This window comes from Vipera ursinii (assembly GCF_947247035.1).
Source record: "Vipera ursinii genome assembly, chromosome: 9".
NCBI classification, from domain to species: domain Eukaryota; kingdom Metazoa; phylum Chordata; class Lepidosauria; order Squamata; family Viperidae; genus Vipera; species Vipera ursinii.
This window is the reverse complement of record NC_139523.1, coordinates 23,961,532-23,982,324: the sequence shown is the minus strand read 5'-3', so window position 1 is coordinate 23,982,324 and position 20,793 is coordinate 23,961,532. Positions and strand designations below refer to the sequence as shown.

At 50.0% G+C, this 20,793-nt stretch overlaps 1 protein-coding gene and 1 long non-coding RNA gene across 4 annotated transcripts; one reads left to right on the top strand and one right to left on the bottom strand.

The window, feature by feature from the left end:
- Window positions 1-147: 147 nt before the first annotated feature.
- On the bottom strand, window positions 148-20,711 carry SYMPK (symplekin scaffold protein). Of its 3 annotated transcripts, XM_083369083.1 has the most exons (27): window positions 20,586-20,711; window positions 19,605-19,762; window positions 19,064-19,129; window positions 17,866-17,919; window positions 17,399-17,472; window positions 16,725-16,851; window positions 16,019-16,268; window positions 14,713-14,883; window positions 14,177-14,416; window positions 13,912-14,066; window positions 12,663-12,813; window positions 11,538-11,742; window positions 10,816-10,966; window positions 10,481-10,716; window positions 9,378-9,459; window positions 8,232-8,345; window positions 7,941-8,088; window positions 7,168-7,328; window positions 6,971-7,079; window positions 6,745-6,845; window positions 5,771-5,861; window positions 5,444-5,545; window positions 4,004-4,191; window positions 2,881-3,057; window positions 1,823-1,963; window positions 1,142-1,459; window positions 148-435 (listed from the first exon to the last, which is right to left on the bottom strand). In XM_083369083.1, the coding sequence occupies exons 2-27, from the start codon at window positions 19,716-19,718 to the stop codon at window positions 214-216; spliced, it is 3,948 nt and encodes a 1,315-aa protein (XP_083225209.1). In that variant the 5' UTR covers window positions 19,719-19,762; window positions 20,586-20,711; the 3' UTR covers window positions 148-213. The 3 variants fall into 3 exon arrangements, with proteins under 3 accessions (XP_083225209.1, XP_083225208.1, XP_083225210.1); XM_083369082.1 differs by having other exon boundaries at window positions 10,481-10,966; XM_083369084.1 differs by lacking the exons at window positions 10,481-10,716; window positions 10,816-10,966 and having other exon boundaries at window positions 20,586-20,710.
- Window positions 9,495-14,777, top strand: LOC310644249. Its single transcript, XR_014493252.1, has 3 exons — window positions 9,495-9,571; window positions 12,618-12,792; window positions 14,660-14,777. It is a non-coding gene; the product is annotated as an uncharacterized lncRNA (long non-coding RNA).
- Window positions 20,712-20,793: the final 82 nt, after the last annotated feature.

Genomic DNA, 20,793 nt, shown 5'->3' with positions numbered 1-20,793 from the left:
TAAAGTTGCCAAGATTGGAGAGCCCTGGCCCACCTGAATCCCACCCCCTCAGTTTGCCTGTTGCACGTGGGAAAGTGGCTGAACTCCTTCGGGGCTTCCCTCTGCAGAAAGCACACCAGGACCAGGAAGGATAGCTGAGGTGCTTTATTGAGAAAGCAGGGACCCCAATTTCCCAGTCTCCCCCCAACCCTACCCCGGCCTTCCCTCCCCCCGTCAACTCTCCATCTTCTCTTCTTCCTCAGGGCTGGACTTGGACGGTGCTGGCAGTGCTGCCGGGGGCTCCTCAGAGGGGCTGGCTGAACCGGCCTCTGCGGCTTGGCTGTCCTTGGCTGTCTCTTCTGGGACAGGGGTGGACAGGGCCAGGGCTGGGGTCTTGCCGGATGACCCCTCATCTGAGCTGCTGCTGCTGCCGCCCCCTTCCTTGCTGAGCAGCTCCTGTGGAAATGCGACGCGATGGCCATCAGAGTCAAAATCAGAGACGGGGAAAAAACAGCGAAAGCCACGCGGGGAATTTCAGACAAATGTGTTTTCGACCAAATAGGAATCCGAGGGAATAGCCTGGTTTTTGGCTGGGAAATGCAACGATGGCAGCACCCAGAACTGGAGTCAAATGGGCAGTGGCTTTCACTGAGGACTGCAAGAACCCCCAACCCCAAGCGTTCAATTAAAAGAGCCAGTTTGATCTCAGGCACCAGGCTAAAAGCAGGAGGCAGTGAGTTCTAGTCCTGCCTCAGATATGAAAGCTGGCTGGGTGACTTTGGGCCAATCACCGGGAGACGGTTCTAGTTCCGCATTAGGCACAAAGGTTGGTTGGGTAATTTTGAGCCAATCACCAGGAGATGATGAGTTCCAGTCTGGCCCTAAGCATGAAAACTAGCTGGGTGACTTTGGGCCAATCACCAGGAGACGGTGAGTTCTAGTCCCGCCTTAGGCATGAAAGCTGGCTGGGTGACTTTGGGCCAGTCCGTGTCTCTCAGCCCAACAACCCACCTCACAAGGTGGTGGTTGTGGGGAAAATGAGCGGTGGAAGGTGTGTTGGAGATGTCTGCCACCTTGCTTTATTTGTAAAAATAATAAAGGCGGCATAGAAATAAAATAATAATAATAAAAATAATAATAATAAACTCAAAGAGAGGAATACCTTGCTGGGCCAGTGCCCTTCTAAGCTGGAATCCAGCAGGGAGCTCTCCGCTCCAAAACTCTCCTCTTCCTCCTGCATGCTGATGAAGATGGTGGGGGTCTCAGCTTCCGCTTCGGGCCCGTCTTCCGGCAGGTCCACCAATTCTTCAGCAGGAAGAGGGGTGGGTGGGCCAGCAGGACGAGCTTGCTGCTGCTGCTGCTGCTGCTTCAGTTTTTGCTCCTCTTCCAGCTGCCGCTTCAGAGCCTTTTCCTGGGCCAGGCGCAGGGCGATCATGTCCTGGGACACCCGAGGCAGGAGAGGCTGCGGCTCCGCTTCTTCCTGGGAATCGAGCAGATTTGGTTTTAGGTTCTATCAGAGAACTTCTTCACGCCTTTAAGAATCCGGCTAGCCTAGATCCGGGCCCAATCTATTCGGGGAGTTTAAGAGCCCTGGTGGCTGGTTGCAATGGGTAGTCCTCGAAAAGAACGACAGGACCATTTCCCACACTTACTGACCATTGCAACGCCCCCGTGGTCACGTGATCCAGACTCAGGGGCTTGGCAACCGGTTCTTCCCTCTTCCCTTCCAACACTCACAAAGCCAAACTCTTCCCCGGTGCTGTTGCAATTCCCTACAATCCAGGGGCGCCCGGTGCAATAATTCAACTCCCTTCCCCCCCCCCCCCGTCCTCCTGGTGCTGACCTCTCTCTCTCTTCGCAGGGTCTTCGTCCTGGACGGAGCAGGGCCCCTCCCTTCCTCCAGGGGCTGGAGTTCTTTGCCTTCCATTTCCTGTTTGTTGGTGGCCTCCAGAATGGCCATGGTGGAATTGGGGAGGTGGGCTTGCTGAGGGTAAGAAGGACGCTACGTCAACTGGCAGAACTTAAGGCAGCAAAAGGAAGGTGAGCTACTTCTCAGAAAGAGACTCCGAAACACAAATGCAAGGTTATTTCTGGCTTCAGCTTTTCAACTAGCATCTCGCTATAGATCCACTTCTGCTGAACACCTAATTCCCACAGCACTGTCTTATGCCTGAAGATATTGACCCATGTAAAAAAGGTAAAGGTAAAGGTTCCCCTGCACATGCGTGCTAGTCGTTTCCGACTCTAGCGGCTGGTGTTCATCTCCGTTTCAAAGCCGAAGAGCCAGCGCTTGTCCGAGGACGTCTCCGTGGTCCTGTGGCCGGCATGACTAGACGCCAAAGGCGCACGGAACGCTGTTACCTTCCCACCGTAGTGGTCCCTATTTTTCTACTTGCATTTTTACGTGCTTTCGAACTGCTAGGTTGGCAGAAGCTGGGACGAGTGACAGGCGCTCACTCTGTTATGCGGCACTCGGGATTCGACCCACCAAACTGCCGACCATCTGATCGACAAGCTCAGCATCCTAACCCACTGAGCCACCGCGTCCCTTACATTGACCCATGTAGTAGGGCTGTATTACTAAGATCCCTCTCATCTTTCCTATTTCCCATTGGTATCGATGATTATCACTTTGTTGTTTTGCATGTACACTGAGAGCTTCTGCACCGGAGACAAATTCCTTGCGTGTCCGATCACACTTGGCCAATAAAGAGTAATTCTATTTCTATTTCTAATTCTAATCATTCTAATTCTAATAATATTAACCATTCTAATTCTAACCATTCTAATTCTGATCCAGTTCTGCCCTGGTAACTGCATTTGAGAATGTATGTTTTGAAGCAAACAGGGCAAATGTCCTGCCAGGCACCCAGGGGTCTTATTTCTGTCTGATGCCCCTACCTGATGTGGGGTGAAGGAGCGGACGTGAGCAAGGAGAGGCTCCCGCAGCTCGGGACACTTTTCAAAGATGGCACTGAGCTGCTGCGGAGGCAACTGGAGGATGACCTGGAAGGACTGGGGCTTAGTGCGCTGGCAGCATTTGATGAAGCCCTCCCAGACTTTGGGGTACTTCCACACCTGGGGAAGAAGCAAGAGTTCAAAAATGCGGCTGAGCATCTTGAGTCGTTCCCTCACTTCCATTCATTAAATTTACTGGCCGCCCATCTTAGCAGAGGGCAGCTTACAGTATTAAAAAGAATAAAACTATATAAACAGTACAAAACTATAATACAAAATACAATCGCTAAAAAAGAAGGGGAGGGAGGGAGTAAGATGGGGGGGGGGAGGTGGGATCTGATATTAATCTACCAGCCACCTCCAGCATGAAGCCCCCACTTTGGAGCCCCAACTGGAGTGGACAAGGTGTTCCCGTGACGTTCCGTTCACCCATTCAATTTCTACAGCTGCCCGTCTCAATCCAACTGACTCCGGGGGGGGGGGGTGAACAAGGCCAACAATTAACACCACAACTGGTCTTCAGGAAAAGAATCCCCTTGCCGTACAGGTAAGTCCTTGGCTTGCAACCCTGGCTTGTTTACTGGCCATTCAAAGTTGCCAACAGCGGTAGTGGCCAAAATTGTGGACACCTTTTGGGGAAAGTGTATTTTTGAGGTTTGATGGCTAATAACACCACCTTTTTTTGTAGTAGTAGTAGTACCATAAAATTATATATCAATGGAAAGATAATTTAATCAAGAATGTAATGCAAGAAAGTTTGTTCAATTATCTGTACTGTATTCTATGAAAAGTTATAGCCAAATAACCATGAAAAGGAAGCACAACTTCCTGCCACATTCCTAGGGAGTTTCTGACAAGCAAAATCAAATCACTTCACGAGGGTGATTTGCTTAATGGTGGCAAGAAAAATGTTTGTTAAAATGGGGCACAATTCACATAAGGACCCCCTTCCTTAGTGGTGGAAATCTGGGGCTCCGTTGTGGTCGTAACCCGAGGACTGCCGGTAAGGTTGAAATCCAAGGGTTTAAGGAGCCCCCAAGCACTCTTCCCAGCCCCTCAAACTGACCTGCTTTGAGATGAGGCGTGAAAGGATATTCATGACGAAGCCGCCCAGGCGGGGGTACATGGTCAGTGACTGGATGACCGTCCGCATGAGGAGCATGGGCAGCGGGCTCTGCTCCATGAGCTGCTGCATCACTACAGCCAGCACCTCCGAGGTGTAAACGTTATGCTCCGCAAAGCACAGGTTGGTGGCTGCAGGCAGGAGAATCAAGGAGAGTTCAGAAAAGGAGCAAAAGGATGCAAAACGGGGCCACACACTGATGTGGCACAACAAGAAACAGGAGCCCAAACTAGGATGTTGAATAACCTTGATATTATTCTGGTACCTGTCAGGTGTGGGAAATCAGAAATCCAAATGAATAGGAAGGTTTACTTACTGCAAGCTTAAGCTCTCCACAAGACTCTGAACTACTAACGGCCCAAGCAAATTGGGGTAGATAAGAGTCAGCATAATTCAAGATGGGCTGGGCTTAGGCCTCTTCTGGGGACGAAGAGACTCAAGGCTGATGAGATGTTTGACCCTTCCCTCCCTCAGGCTCAGCCTGATCACCTACAGTACAGCCTCTTCAATTGTGGTAGCTTTCTCTGTGGTTTGTCCGAAACGAGATAGGGCTTCCTGCCTGAGCAGAGGGTTGGACTAGAAGACTTCCAGGGTCCCTTCCAACTCTGTGATTCTGCTTGGAGGCATGGCAAGGCAGAGGCTACACAAACGAAGGCGAATCTGCGTGTCCCAGGATAATGTTGCAGGATCCAATCTGGGCTGGGTCACCAAGAGCAGAGGCTTTCGTCTTCCGAGCTTTTGGACCCATGATGGAACCCATCTTCAGGGGACTTCTCTCTAGCAGTGTGTGTGCTGTTCTGGGTGTGGTATTTATAGGGTGCCTGTTGTAAGTGGCTTTTTAGGTGTTGATTCGGTTGTGTTTTAAGTTGTTAGCTGTCCTTTGCTTGTGCTGCCCAGCCCTCGCCTTCTAAGTACTTGATAGGCTGGGAGTAAATCATCACTCATGTTGACTGATGAAGAGCCTGTTCTGCAGGCTTCAATCACTTTCCCCAGCTCGAAGATTGTTGGACGAGAAGGCACAAAAACAGCCAGGGAAGCGATTGAACTCTGGGAAGCTCGGAAGCCGAAACCTATGGTCCCGGCGAAGGGCCCAGATTGGATCTTGCAGAGGCTACGCATTTATGTTTTTCCTGGAGAGGGCAGCAACCAAAAATACAAAGCAACCATACTGTGAGAATTCCAAGGGTCGCCCAACTACATTCCCTACCAGATATTATGGTGGCCTCAGAGCTTTCCTTCCAACCCAGCTTCAAGTAGTAAGTTGGGACACTTCAGTCAATACGGCCTTTGGAATTCTGGGAGATGTAGTGCCCACCCATCCAGAAAGATGGCCCCTCAAGAGAAGCATGATGAATTTAACTGATCAAGTAGAAGGCAGCCAACCTTTGATGATGGACTTCATGTCACATTTGGTGGAATCAATGTTGTGGAGGGCAATCAACAGCTCCCCGGGATTGAGGGGGGAAACCGCCGAATTTCCTTCGCCTGTTGAAATTGACAGCAAGAGAAATTAAGTCAACGCAGGATCTCCAGAAGCCGAGGAAGCAGCCCACAATCAAGCAGAGAACAAAAGCTGCTTGGTTCATTTCTTCGGTTTGACAACCTGAGTCCTTCTCCATCACTCCCTTTCCCGACCTTGGCATTCATTCCTCACTGCATGAGAAATACAAACTCAAGATCGGGAGTTTGCCACCGGGATGGGGTTCCTACCATGTTGCGTTCCCAGCAGCCGGTTAAAAACTTCCTTCACCACGATGGGATTCAGCTTGATGAGTTTGGGCAAAGCCTGGATCACCTCTTTCTAGAAAGAGTGAGCAAACTGACCATTGACCTCATGCCGGGAGAAAGAGACTCGTTTTAGATTTTCTGTGAAGGAAAATCAGCCCCCCCACCCCTCTTCTTTTGTCAGTCTTCTGATGACATTGGCTTTTCTGCCCCGCCTGGGACAGAGAAGTGCCAGTCCTGAAGGCCGTGGGGCGCCAGTCCCCTACTCCGTGAAATAATTTAAATTAAAGCTTCCTCCATCGTCTGCTCTCCCGCCTCTGACTTGAGCACAATGCCTGTTTCGTAAGGCAGCCTTCTGTTCGCACAGTGCTCGACAGAGGCCTCCGAGAAGCCTACAATTGTGGACAAAGCCCTCCTGCTCAATGCAGGCAGTCCTCGACTTACGGCCGCAGTTGACCCCAAAATTTCTGTCGCTAAGCAAGAGAGTTAAGTGGGTTTTGCCCCATTTTACGACCTGTTTTGCCCCAGCTCTTAAGTGAATCAGGGCAGTTTTTTAAGTTACTCACACGGTTCTTTAATGAACCTGACTGCCCCCCCCCCAATTTTGCTTTTAGCAGGTCGCAAAAGGGGATCAGGCGACACCCCCCCCGGGACACTGTGACCGTCATAAATATGAGTCGGTTGCCAAGCGGCCCAATTTTTATTACGTGACCCTGGGGATGCAGCAACGGCCCTTCAGTGTGGAAAAGGGTCCTAAGTCACTTTTTTCACTGCCGTAATTTTGAACAGCCGCTAAGCGAACCGTGGCAAGTTGAGGACTAGCTGTAGCTGCCTTTCCTGCGTGGCCAACCTGGCATGGGCCGTGGGAAATGGCCACGGGAGGAGCAGATCGTGGCTGCCAGGTAAAAGCAGAGAAAAAGGCACCTTAAAAACGCCTCACGACAGAACCCCAAAGGCACCTTTTCCAAGCCGTTGAGGACAGGGATAAGGAATCGGACATCTGGGAGCCTTTTGTTGTAGAGATCTCGAACTCGCTTCACCAGCTCTGGCGATGGAGGAACTGCGGAGGGAAAACCGTGTCGCCTTGAGTGGCTCCGGAGCCCAAACGACCTGGGTCGAGAGGCCAGGCGTGCCGGGAAGAGGAGAATAGCCCTCGACAGATTGCCCGGCAAAAGTTGCGGCTACCTTTGTCGGTTAGGCTGTGCAGGCAACGGGTCACTAGAGTCTCAGCCCCTTTGGGGCAGTTCTTCACCAGCTTCAGCAGCTCCTGAGAATTCATGCCCATCCCACGGATCTGGAAATCGGGAAGAGTAAGCATGGGGAAGGCAAGGCAAGGAAAAGCCACTTGCCCGGAAGAAGAGGCCGGATCTCGGCTGACTCACCGGCTGCTCAATAACCCTAAGGACGGTCCGCTTGATGTCGGCAATGGCCTCCGTGTAGACAGAGGCCAACTCGTGGATCAGCTTGTGATTCTGGGGGAGGAGGGCCAAGTAGAGGTAGAGGCAGTGCTTGATAGTCTCCTCGGTCCAGGGGGCAGCCACCTCTGCAAGGGAAAGGAAGGTGGAAAAGGCAAAGGCTAGGCAGCCGTGATCCAGCAGGGGAAAGGAAGGGAGGGGGACCGTTAGGAAATGCCTGTAAGGGGAAAGCAGGCAGAGCTGGAGAGAGGCGGAGCCAAAAGCACCATCGGCCTAGAATCGTTACGTTCCCACAAATGGTCTAAATCCAACCCTTCTTGAATGTGGCCGACCTGTTATCTAGTCCTGATTTAGGGTCAACGGAATTGAAGAGGGGTTGGACTTAAACTGTTTGTGGGAATGTAACGATTCTAGGCGGATGACATGTTTAACTCTCCCCCTGCCCCCAGCTCTGCCAGCTTTTCTCCTACAACACCCAGCCAAGCACAGGGGAAGCCACGAGCGTGGAATTAGCCCCAGAGTCCTTGCGCAGCTGCAAGAGGTCCGGAACTGACCCCCTGCCTCACGTTCCATTGAACCTTCTCTGTGCGAAGGTCGACGGTCTGGGGAGATTCCTGTATAATAGGCAGAATGCAATAAAGTAGCGAGCTTGAATTTTTTTACGTGTGTAGATCCGGTTGTTTGTGTGCTCTCTTGAAGATCTCCTTGCTCCCCTCCCAACCCCCTGTGGGACGAGTTACCTGTATCTTTGTCAGCGCCAAAGAGAACGGAAGGGGGGTTGGGGTGGACCAAGAGCTGCAAATAATTCAGGGCAAATTTCTCCACGTATTCCCGCAGATGGTCCTTCTCGTACATCCGCTTGATGAAGAGGAGGGCCTGCTGACGAACCTGGGAAGGAAGCACAGCCAGCCCCGAAAGGGTCATTTAATGAACTGTCCATATTGGGAAATGTAGGATTAGCATTCTTAAAGAGCTGCTGTACCTGAGACGATTTGGCCCAACCGCTGGCCGTCCCAGGCCAGAAGACTCACCTTGTCCTTCTCGTGGGAGCTGAGGTCCAACAGAACGTGCAGGTACTCAAACTGCCTGGATGGACGCTTGAAGATTAGATCACGGAGGGTCGACATGCCCAAGTATGTCCGGCTCTGGAATTGGAATGTGTTCCAATCAAAAGAGGGAAGGAAAAAATCCCATAGATATTGTTAGTATGTTTAAAAATTTCCTCATCTTATGCTTTTTCGTAGGGCCATAAATATTTAGATGTCTCATTCCAGACAATCGTACAGTGCAGGGGTGGGCAACTATGGCCCCTTTACGACCTGTGGACTTCAACTCCCAGAATTCTCAACCCTCTCAGGAATTCTGGGAGTTGAAGCCCACAGGTAGGGAAAAGACTTGAGAGAAGGATCTACTATTGGCTCAGTGTACTATTTCCTTATTCTACGTAAGGAATTTCCTTCCAATTTTTCTAATGGAAGATTTTTTGGGGGAGCATTACTGAAAATTCTATGAAAGGTTTACTCTTTTGGAATGCCTGAAGAAAGATATTAATTCCGCCACCCCCCAAAAAAAAGATTGATTTGATTTTTTTTAAATCCAAGATTAAAACTAATTTTTAATGAATTTCTCAAATTAAATTAGGTTTTCAAAAAGTGGTTGGACAGCCATTTGTCTGGAATGGTATAGGGCAGGGGTAGGCCACCTTGGCTCTTTGATGACTCGTGGACTTCCAGAATTCCTGAGCCGGCATGGCTCAGCTTGGAAACCTCTCCCTTTCCCCTCAGCATGGCTGGCTCAGGAATTCTGGGAGTTGAAGTCCAGGAGTCATCAAAGAGGCCAGATTGCCTACCCTTGGTATAGGGTCTCCTGCCATGGGCAGTGGGGGCTGGACTAGAAGACCTCAAGGTCCCTTCCAACCCTATGATTCTATCATTTGCAGCATTTCAAATCTGTGGGTATATCCCAGTCCACTTCTTCTCAGCCTGGTGCTCCACAGATGTCACCCTGAAATTCAACCCCCATAATCCCCAGCCAGCATTAACCCTGAAGCTCTGAAGCACAAGTTGTGATGAATAAGAACTTCCGCTTGTGACACTGGCTGGGCAGGCTGGAATTGGCAGTCCCATATTTGAAGGCTATTCAGTTGTGGTAGCTGGGCTATTGTCTTGGAGACGCACCTCATCTTCACAATACTTGCGTATCACTTCCAGGGCGCTCTCCGTGATCAGGGGGGCTTCCAGAACAACCTTGGTGAAGATCCTACAACAGACACGGTGGAAGCAAACACAGAGAATCAAGAACTCACGCTGAATGATCAGGAGGAGGCAAAAGTCAGTAAGGCTGGAGAGCTGCACCATTTCAGCCAGGAAATGTGAGTAAAAACCTCTCGGTCAAGAAGAGGAGCCCACGGGAAGCAGATTTTTAAATTATTTACACGGGTGTCATTCTAATTAGGAGCCCTTTCAAAAATCAGTTCCCAATCTAAGCAGGCATATACATAGAATGAAGGCTATTGCTAAGCACATTGATTTGTGCTTTAGATTGTAAGCCGCCCTGAGTCTTCGGAGAAGGGCGGGATATAAATGGGATTTAAAAAAATAAAAAAATAAATGGGATTATTGGAGGAGACGGGACCAAAAATTCTTGCCCCTTCAAAATAATTCTAAAACGAGGAGAGAAACTAGGAAAGCCACTTTAGTTTGGTGGTTAAGGCACCCAGCTAGAAACTGGAAGACGGTGAGTTCTAGTTCTGCCGCAGGCATAAAAGCCGGCTCAGTGACATTGGACCAATCACCAGGAGACGGTGAGTTCTAGTCTCGCCTTAGGCATGAAAGCCGACTGGGTGACTTTCAGCCAATCTCCAGGAGACGGTGAGTTCTAGTCCCCCCCTTAAGTTATGAAAGCCAAATGGATAACTTTGGGCCAGTCCGTCTCTCTCTCAGCCCAACTCACCTCACAGGGTTGTTGTTGTGGGGAAAACAGGAGGAAGTTGTGTTGGACATGTTCACCACTTTGAGTTATTTGTAAAAAAAATTAAATAAAGGCTGGATGCAAATCAATCAATCAATCCAGCTAATTCTCGTGCCAATTTCAAAATCAGTAACTTCCGCCTCAGAGATTTGCTCAAACTCGGCGGCAGCTCTAATTTGAGGATACTGCCGGTAACTGGGAAGTGAAAAAGGCATTAGGGTCCCAAACAACAAGGGAGGAATTCCCTAGCCTGGATTCCTGCCCCCGCCGCCGTGTCCAGCCAGCCTGCTCTGCAGGGCCAACGGCTCACCCGTCCTTCTGGTCGGGCTTCTCCTGCAGGCCGGAGAGCAGGCCGATGAGACACTCGTCGTAGTTGTTGAGGGAGCCGGTGGGGTATTGGCTCAGGTAAGCGTTGTACTCCTGGTAGAGCCAGGCGAAGGCCAGGTCCAGCCGGTTGCGGATGTCGTCCAGCACGAAGGTCAGGATCTCCCGCTTCAGGGGGACCTCAAACTGGGTCACCAGGGAGGAGAGGATCTTCACCCGGGCCTGGAGGAAGTGTGGGGAGGGGAGGCTGGGCTGAGGCGAGGCTGTCCCAGCCCTGAGTTGCCCGTTGTGGCCATCTCCCCCCACCCCTCCTCGGCTTACGTGGGCGGCCCCGCTGCAGGCCACCGCCTTCTCCGAGCGCAGGATCCGCTTCACCGCTGCCAGCTTCAGCTTGTCCTTCTGGGCGTCCGCCAGAGGCTTGATCACATCGTTCAGGCGGAAGATCTTCTTGCGGCCGCCGGCTCCCACCAGCCTGGAACACAACCGCAACGAGGCCAGTTGCCGAGAGGGGCCGTGGCCGTGCAGGAGACGGGGAGGCTTCCACTGGTAGGGGGCTGGCTTACAACAGTTCACTTAGTGACCGCTGGACAGTTACCACGGCACTGGAAAAAACGGACTTAGGACCGTTTTTCACACTTAGGACCGTTGCCGCAAACCCCCGTGGTCACGTGATCAAAATTCAGACTCTTGGCCACTGACTCGTACTTACGATGGTTGCAGTATCCCGGAGGTCACGTGATCCCCTTTTGTGACCTTCCAACAAGCAAAGTTAATGGGGAAGCCGGATTCACTTAACAACTGTGCCAGGAAAGGTCGTAAAATGGAGCAAAGTTCACCTGTCTCGCTTAGCAAAATAAAGGTTGGGTTCAACTGTGGTCATAAGTAGAGGACTACCTGTACTGGCAAAAAAAATCCATCTATCTATCCATCTATCTTCCACGCAGTCTGCCAGTCTCTCATCTCCTGTGAATACACCGACTTCCTGTTGTGCGTCGCACGTCTGCTAGGTTGGGGCACAACTGAGCCTTCCTGCTAAGACTCACCTGGGCTGGGTGGAAGGAATGATGGGCTCTGGGCGCCGCTTGGCCTGGGGCGCCTCCGGGGAGGAAGCTGAGCTTGCTGCGCCCACCACGGAGATGGCCTGGCCGGGGTGGATGGTGGAAAGTCGACGCTTGATCAGCGGGCCTTCCGCCTTGACGACCTTCTCTCCTTTCACCGCCTCCTTGGCCTGCTTGACCTGCTCCACTCCTGCCCAGGAAGACAAAAGAGCTTGTCGGAAATGGTAGAGGGCGTCCTGCCTGAGCAGGGGTTGGACTAGATGACCTCCAAGGTCCCTTCCAGCTTTATTATTATTAAGGGGTCAGAGCAGTGTTTCCCAACAGTGGATCCTCTTTAAGATGGCTGGGGAATTCTGGGAGTTGAAGTCCACCCATCTTAGAATTGTTCAGGTTGAAAAAATCTGCATTAGAGAGAGGAACAAACTCCAAATATTCCATGAATCCTCAATAAAAGGTGTCGGGATTAAACATCCGATGAGGATGGGGCAATTCTTGAAAACCTGCCCCCACAATGCAGGTCGTCCGTGACTTAACAACTATTTGTTTACTGACTGTTCAAAATATTTACCCCACTGGGAAAAGTGACCTGTGACCAGCTGGGAAGGTCGCCACTGGGTGATCACATGACCCCGGAGCAGGGCAACTGTTGTAAATACAGGCAGTCCTCAATTTACAACCCACAATTGAGGCCAAAACATACGTTGCTAAGAGAGAAATTTGCTAAGTGACTTTTGGCCCACTTTACGACTTTTCTTGCCAGAATTGTTAACTGAGTCACGGCAGTTACTCAATGAGTAGCACGGTGGCTAAGTGAATCTGGCTTCCCCCATTGACTTTGCTTGTCAGGAGGTCGCCAAAGGGGACGATCACGTGACCCGGGGTCACTGCGACCATCATAAATATGAGTCAGTTGCCGAGCCTCTGAATTTTGATCCCGTTTGGCCCTGGGGATGCTGCAACGGTCGTGTGAAATATGGTCATTAAGTCACTTTCTTCAGTCCCATTGTCACTCTGAAGGAGCACTAAACAAATTGTCATAAATTGAGGACTGCGTGTAATTCACAGGGCTCCTAAAATTCCGCCCCCACCTGATCTGTTCGGCAGACCTACCTGGCCCCAGCCCCCCCGCGGTCATCTGGGTGGCCATCAGCCGCGCCAAGTGCTTGATCTGGACTTCGGTCCCAGCGGATTCCACCGGTGTGTACGTCGCTTGGAAGGAAGCTGGCATGTTCTCTGGCAGGTACACCATGCTGATGAGCACCTGGCGGCGGGAAAGGCCAGAACGGGAAGCCCGGTCGGTCAAGCAAGGTTAGGAAGGGACAGGATGGGATAAGAAGAGAGAACCTTTCTCATCGCTTTTCTGTACAGGTAGTCCTCCACTTACGCCCAAAATTTGTGTTCTTAAGTGGCATCTGTTAAGTGAGTTTTGCCCCACGTTACGGCAGTTCTTGCCACTGTTGTTCAGCGAATCACCGCAGTTGTGCAAGTTAGGTTGTTAAGTGAATCTGGCTTCCTCACTGATTTTGCTTTTCAAAAGGTGGGGAAAGGGGATCACGTGACCGGGGGGGGGGGGGCAAAGCAATGGTCATCAGCATGAACCAGTTGCCAAGCCTCTGAATTTTGATCACGTGATGGTGGGGATGCTACAAAACGTGAAAAGCGGTTATTACTTGTAACTCAAGGACCACCTGTATACCCAATGGCCCACACGGAAATGGAATTTCGATGCACCGTTCTCAAAAACCCACCAAGGATTAATAATAAGCATCAGCATCCAAAAATGCCTAGATAGATAGATAGATAGATAGATAGATAGATAGATAGATAGATAGATAGATAGATAGATAGATAGATAGACAGACAGACAGACAGACAGACAGAACAGCACAATCCATTTTGAACATAGTGGGGAAAAAGAATCTTGAGAGTTTACAAGGTTGATACTAAATGGCACAAAGTTATTACAGAATCTAGTAGTATAATATAATCTGGAAGTAGTATAATTTGGTATATTTGATATTTTAAATTTGCCAAACTGCTTTCCCCCAAAACTCCACAACTAAAGCAGGAGGCACATCAATCCAACACCGGCAGAGGGACGAGTATTCTGGGTCCAGGAAGACTGCCCCTTCCACTCTTCCTAGCTCTAAAGCGGGGCTTTCCCACCTTGGCCCAACTTTAAGGCTTGTGGATTTCAACTCCCAGAATTCCCCAGCCAGACATCTATGTCCACAAGTCTTCAAGTTACCACGGTTGGAAGCAAAGAATTCTAGGCTTCTTCAACACCAAGGACACTTCTCTCCAGGGGCAGAAAATCCTCGTGAAAAATCAAAGAGCTGATTCAGCGGCGAATACCCACCAAGTTGGCCACATTATCCGGAGTCAAAAGGGGCTGCAGAAACTCGGCTGTGATGTCTATGTCTGATTGCGTGCTGATCTGCATGGAGGGTTTGGGGCTGGGCACGGGCCCCTGCTCCAGGTCTTTGTCCTCATCATCCTCCCCAAGGGGTGGTTCTGCAACCAGGAGGAGAAGGAGGAGAAGTTGCACCACAGCAAACAGTCTTTGGCAAAAGTGACTGCCCCGCCACCGGCGAGGCCTCCCTGCCCTTTAAAGGACCGCTCACCGATCTTCATTTTTTTCGAAGTGGGGTCGCTCTCGTCCCGAGGGCGTTTGCGTAACTCCTTCAGGTTGGGCATATTGCGGGTGATTTCAGCCTGCTGGGTGCCCAGGTCCATCAGCAGGGTGGTGATCTGGGACTGGAACTCGACGGAGGCCGGGTGCTTCAGGACACTGAGCAAGTGGAGCTTGAGGTTCTTGCGGACGCTGCTCACCTGGGATTTGGCCAGGGTGGGAGGGAGGTTGGCTGACGGGAAGAGAGAACAGAAAGCAGGTGAGCCATCCGGACATGTGGAGGACGTCCCCAGGTTCCCTCCAGGAGAAACAGGCTCGGGGAAAGAACTAGAGGCGGGACTGTTGATCACGGGAGGTTTTTAAGCAGAGACTGGACAGCCATTTGTCTGAAACGGGTTAGGGTCTCCTGCCTGAGCAGGGGGTTGGACTAGAGGACCTCCGATGTCCTTTCCAATGGTATTATTCTATGTTCTAGATCACCTGAACTGTACAGCCAGCCACTGATGCAGCGACTCTGCAGGGTCTTACCGTGCAGGGTCTCGTAGGCCTGGATCACCTCTGACATGAACATCGGCCGTTGTCGGGCGATGGAGGCCAGGGAGCCCAACGCTGCCGTCAGGTTGATGCTGGAGATGGCTGGGTGGACCATGAACTTCAGGAGCTGTTCGAGCGCGGCCTTCCCTTCCTCCCACAGGACATCTGGGGAGTGAGGGGGGGGGGGAGAGAAAGAGAGGGACTTAGTAGACCTAGGCTCCAAGAACCAAGAAGGACACCTAATGACTCCTTCAGCAGACTTCTTTGTTGCCTGTAGTCAGAATCTTGCCACACTAAAGCATTTTGCTGCCTACCTGAGCCTACACTCAGGGAACTGTTAGGGAGGAGCCGTCTTCACCCTCCTTCTCTCCCATTAACTCTCTGAACTGAGTTGTCTCTTTGCTCCTCTGGAATGCAGCTCCTCCCTCCTGGGAATCCGGCCCACTCGATTCCATCCTATTATTTCATTAAATCGCTGCCCTGCCTTTTCTAAAGCAGTTTATGTAAGACTCTCCACTGATGGGAGTTCCACAAGTGAGGGAGAGCAACAGGCCCAAAATCTTCCTGTGAACCTCCAAATCTTAGAAAGAATTTACGTCTGACTTCCCCTAGTCTAATGTTTCTCAACCTTGGCAACTTTTAATATGTGTGCAAAGCTGGCTGGGAAATTCTGGGAGTTGAAGTCCACACATCTTAACAGTTTTCAAGGTTAAGAAACACTGGACTAGGGCAGGGGTAGGCAACCTTGGCTCTTTTATGACTCGTGGACTTCAACTCCCAAAATTCCTGAGCCAGCATCAATCCAGATCCTCATTTTATCAACCTTGGAAGTTATGGAAGGCTGAGTCAACTTTGAGCCCTGTCGGGTCGGACTTTAGATTGTGGGCAAGGTTTTCCCGTGTCAACTGTCCAGTTAGCATTTCCAGAAAAAGACACTCCTGGTTTTACCAGGAGTATAATACTTTGCTAAAAAATTTACATTGGCACAGAAGCAAAACCAACTGTGGTTTTCCCGCTCGAAAACCTACTTAATTAAACAATAGATTCCCTCGTCCCCACCTAGCTGGTGTTCACACTATCCAGTGGTACTACTTCTTCTTGTTATGGGAAAAATCCACTTCTGGTTAGTAGCACCGAGTTCTCAAAGAGGCCTCACTTGCCTAGATAACATCCCCCCCGCTTTGCATTTCACAATCTTGCCAAGCTACGAGCAAGGAAGAAAATAACAGGCGAAAGGGCGAATCAATCTTGGCAGCCTGCAACGGTGCCCTTTAACCGCTCCACCAACAGGGCTCCTTACTGTATTTGATGTATGTGTGGTCCGTGGGAACCCGGTCGAGGCTGATGTCGTTCTCGTGTCGCTTGGGCACCTCCGATTCCGGCATGCGGGGCGAGAGGGTGATGATTAGCCCCTCCACGAACTTGATGGCATGAGTGCGGATCCCGTCATTGTCGGAGTCCAGCAGCTGGATGATTTCGTTGGTCATGGCCGAGACCATCTCCCAGCAGGCTTCCTGCATCTCATTGATCACCCTGGACTTCACCATCCACTGGGCAGCAAAAGAAAGGAAGAGAGCCCGTGAGCAGCTCTGCACCCTAGCGAGGCCAGTTTAAGGGGGCGCAGGCAGATAAGGGAGGGCTGCTACAATCCCTGTGCCTTTGTGACCACCCCCCGCTCCCCACTCTGGGTTTCTGAGTCCTGTTCACTTCTGCCCATCCCATTCCTCTAGGGTGGCGCAAGTCTCAGATTCCACTTTTCATCTCAAGGAGTGATGAAGAGGTCGGGAAACTGCCAGTCAGCTTGGAAGGGTCAAGGGAGGCTGTAGCTTGGAGTCCTTGCACAGCCGCAAGCCTGTGCAAGGGAAAAGCAAGCCGTCTGGGCAGATTCTTGCAAGGTGGGCAGGAGACAATAAAATTGTTGAGTTTTGTTATTCACAAGTGGCTCCGGCTGCCTGCCTCTGACAGGTGAGCAGGCAAGCCATTTTGGCTCCTGGGGATCAGCTCACCTGGAGGGCCACCTTATACAGCTGGGTCATGGCCAGGATGGCCTTCTTCACCACGTTAACATTCTCATCCCTCAGCAGCATGTTCAGGTTGGCAATGAGCTTGAGCAACAGCTCCGTGTCCCGTTTGCTGAAAACGACACATTCAAAAACGGGAATGAGTCCAAACAGGACGAGCTGCAAGTCTACAGATATGGCTGCGACAGAAATAACAGGAAGCACTTCAGGACCGGGTTGTGGCCTGTCTCTGCCTTGGAGGCACGAGGGGAAACTGAGGATCAGAATGGAAAATTCTCCGGGTCTTTCAAAAATGGCTAAAGCAGGGGTCTCCAAAGTTGGCCACTTTTAAGATTTGTTGACTTCAATTTCCAGAATTTCCCCAACCAGTATGGCTGGCTGGGGAATTCTGGGAGTTGAAGTTCGTAAGTCTTCAAGTAGCCAAGGTTGGAGACTCCTGGTCAAAAGACCTGGCTCTGCCACCTCGCTTGCAGCTGTGGGGCTGGTTAGCGCCCTGAAAGTCTTTTAATTAAATTTTTAATATTGCTTCTCCTTTAAATTTTTTCCTACTGTTTTTAGTGGTTTATTTGTACCCTGCCCAGAGTTTCTCTGGGAGAGAAATGGACAATTTCAAAATTTGATAAATACATAAATAAATGAAAAAGACACCATGGACTTACCAGGTTTCCTCTATGAACCCGATTACAAATTTCCGCACCTCCACGGACTTATCTGCTTGGAAAGCGATGATCTCCTACAGCAGGAAAAGGGACGGGATTTGTTTTCATTGCTTTGGGCCTTTTCAGTCCCCCCCAAATTAGAACAGAGCTCGAGGGATAGACAGGAGCAAGCACTGAACAAGACCAAGAGCTAAGTTCGGTTCTAGCAGCCACTCTCTCCCCAGCCCCTGATTATTCTGGAAGGGGTTATTCAAACCCAGCTGGCTGGCACAAATTTACAGAATAACAGAGTTTAGAAGGGGCCTTGGAGGTCTTCTAGCCCAACCCCCTGCTCAAGCAGGACCTGTACCAGTTCATACGAATGGCTGTCCAATCTCTTCTTAAAAACCTCCAGTGATGGAGCTTTGGGGCAGGAAGAACCACAAAGCAGACATCATGAAGAAAAAAAGGATTCCCAGTCAACTCACATCCAGAAAGTTATCCAGCAATGAAGGGTCCTTATTTATAATCAATTCCTGGACCTAGGAAAGGGAGTAAAGAAAAGAAAATGAAGAACAATACAGCCAAGCAAGAAGGAAAACCCAGAAAAATCCTTCTGGCACATCATTAAACTATTTGAGTATTGCTGCGGGCCAGCCACAAGTCACACAGATGTAAGCAAACAGCCCTTCTGTACAAAAATTGTGAGAAAGGTCCAGGGAGGGATAAAAGACCCCAGAAACTTTAATAATTCACTGAAGATTAATTCATTTGGCTCTCAGATGCAAAAACAGCTCTAACATATGGAATTGCCTATGATTTTAATCCTGTAATACAGAATTTCTCAACCTTGACGACTTTAAGATGTGTGGACTTCAACTCCCAGAAGGCTGAATTCAATTCCCAGAATGCTGGCTAGGGAATTCTGGGAATTGAAGTCCACACGTCTTAAAGTTGCCAAGATTGAGAAGCGCTGCTCTAATAGGTTAACGGTAGCCTATGATACAGGTACTTCTCAACCTACAACCACAATAATGTGCAAAATTTCCATTGCTAAGCGAGTTAAGTGAGCTTTGTACCGTTTTACGACCTTTCTCCCCACAGTAGTTAAGGGAATCACTGCAGTTAGCGATTCAAGTTAGTCACACGGTCGTTAAGTGAATCCAGCTTCCCCCATTGACTTTGCTTGTCAGCAAGTTGCAAAAGGGGATCACGTGACCCTGGGACACTGCGACTGTCATAAATATGAACCAAGCATCTGAATTTTGATCATGTGACTGCAGGGATGCTGCAACAGTTGTGTGAAAAACGGTCATCAAACACTTTTCTCAGTGCTGTTGTTAACTTTGAATGGTCACTAAATGAATGGTTGCAAGTTGGAGACTTCCTGTGTTGATCTATGCTGACCAGCTCTTTTAGATCATTTTCATATTGCCCAGCCTTTAAGTATGAAGTAAACTTTCTTTTGCCTCCCCCTATTTTTTTTAAACAACCTCTCACAATTCTATGTATTCTTGAAATTTATGCAGAAGGTAATCAAGCTGTTCAAATATATAGAAGCTAAAGTAGAGGAAATTAGACTATCAGCTCCTCTAACAGTGTTTCAACTGGCCAGAGAGGAGACCATTTAACTGACGAAAGCCTGGATTCAAATTCAAGAAGAGGAAAAACAGTCACTTCACTCACTTGTTTAAGGATTGTGATTTTAGACTCGTTGACTATTAAAGCAGCTTGATTCAGCAAATCCACAACCTGGTTATTTAAAAAAAAAGAAAGGAAAGAAAATCAGTATCAGGAATAAAAAGAAAACCCAGAGAAGTCTATAATATGTATGGGAAATCAATGAGTGTAATAATTCCTAATAATTGCTGTAACAGAAAAGAGACTGAATGGGAAAGAATTTGAATTTTTTTAAAAAATATATTTTCTTGCCAATGATTGGAAGAACAAATGGACTGAAGGATCAAAGTTATAGAGCAGGGGTGGGTAATTATGGCCCCTTCACAACCTTTGGACTTCAATTCCCAGAATTCTGGCTGACTCTGGAATTCTGGGAGTTGAAGTCCACGGGTCGTAAAAGGGGGCATAGTTGCCTAGCCCCGCTGTACAGGAAGGTGGGAAGAAACTGCAAAGATGAGAAGTCCATAAGTCCCACTGGCTTTGAGATGTTGGGCTCAAATCATGACAACATGGATCCCCTTCCAGCTTCATAACCCAGGAGCCTTACTTTCTCTGACGTAGTCATGGTGTCGATCTCCGCCGTTTCTTCTCCCGAAAAGAACTGGGAGGCAATGCTCATCCGCAAAAGGCCAGGGTCTCCCACCCCACTCGTGTTCGCCATGGCTTTCCACCCTCGGTCAAGTCAACAACAAACAAACTCCAGACCTAGAAAAAAGCACAGGGCATCAAGGTTAAAGCAAGCTACGGTAGGAAGAAACTAACCATGATTCCAGAGAGTAACTTGCAAAGGTCTGATCCTGGAGGGACTACTGAACAGAGTGTGTTTTTCAACCTCAGCAAGGTTAATAGGTATGGACTTCAATTCCCAGAATCCCACAAACTCCCAGGATTCCCTGGCCAGTTGGGGAATTTGCCAAGGTTGGGAAACACTGGTCTTAAAAACCAGATTTAATAAATGGGTCTTTATAATTTCTCCTGCAGGAGCTGCTCCATCCAATTGCTCTGGTCTTGGGGCAGTGAGTTCCACAGGGTCACTTCGTGCCGGATGAGCTCCTGAAAGGCAGGCTGCTTTGGAGGGTGGCTTCCACTTGTCACACTGGCGGGGATGATAGGGGCACATGCAGGGAATGGGAGAATGGGAGTGTATACTGGCTGGGGATGATGGGGACACAGGTTAACTGATGATTATGGGGAGCTGACAGAATGATGGGGTATAAGGCCGTTTGGGGATGATGGAGCACAGGTTAACTGAGATGATGGGGGGCTGGCAGGGGATAATGGGAGTATAGGGCTGGCTGGGGAAGATAGGGATGTACACGCGGGCTGGGGATGATGGGGATACGAATCCAGCGTTTCCAGGCTGACCCATCCGAGGGCCGCCATCTCGTCCTGAGTACCCCCAAAAGCCCAGACATCGCAAAACACCCCCCCCGGATACCTCCCCATTCCTGGGGGGTTCTGACACCCCCACGGCCCCCTCCGTTTCTATGACAACTGCTAGGCCTCTTTCAGCGCGGCCTCCTCTTACCAGCAGAGCCAGGCAGCGCCTTTCCTTCGCCTCAGGAAGCGAAAAGGAAATTCTTTGCTTTCTGTCTTCACCCCCCCCCTTATTTTTTTTTCCTAGTCAAGCTTCCGCAAGACCCTCCGGTTGGCAAACGCAAATCCCCCTTGCCTTGAATGAGGCACCGCTGCGCATGCGCGACAAGCAGTGACTCTTGGGTAGCGTAGTTTGCCTC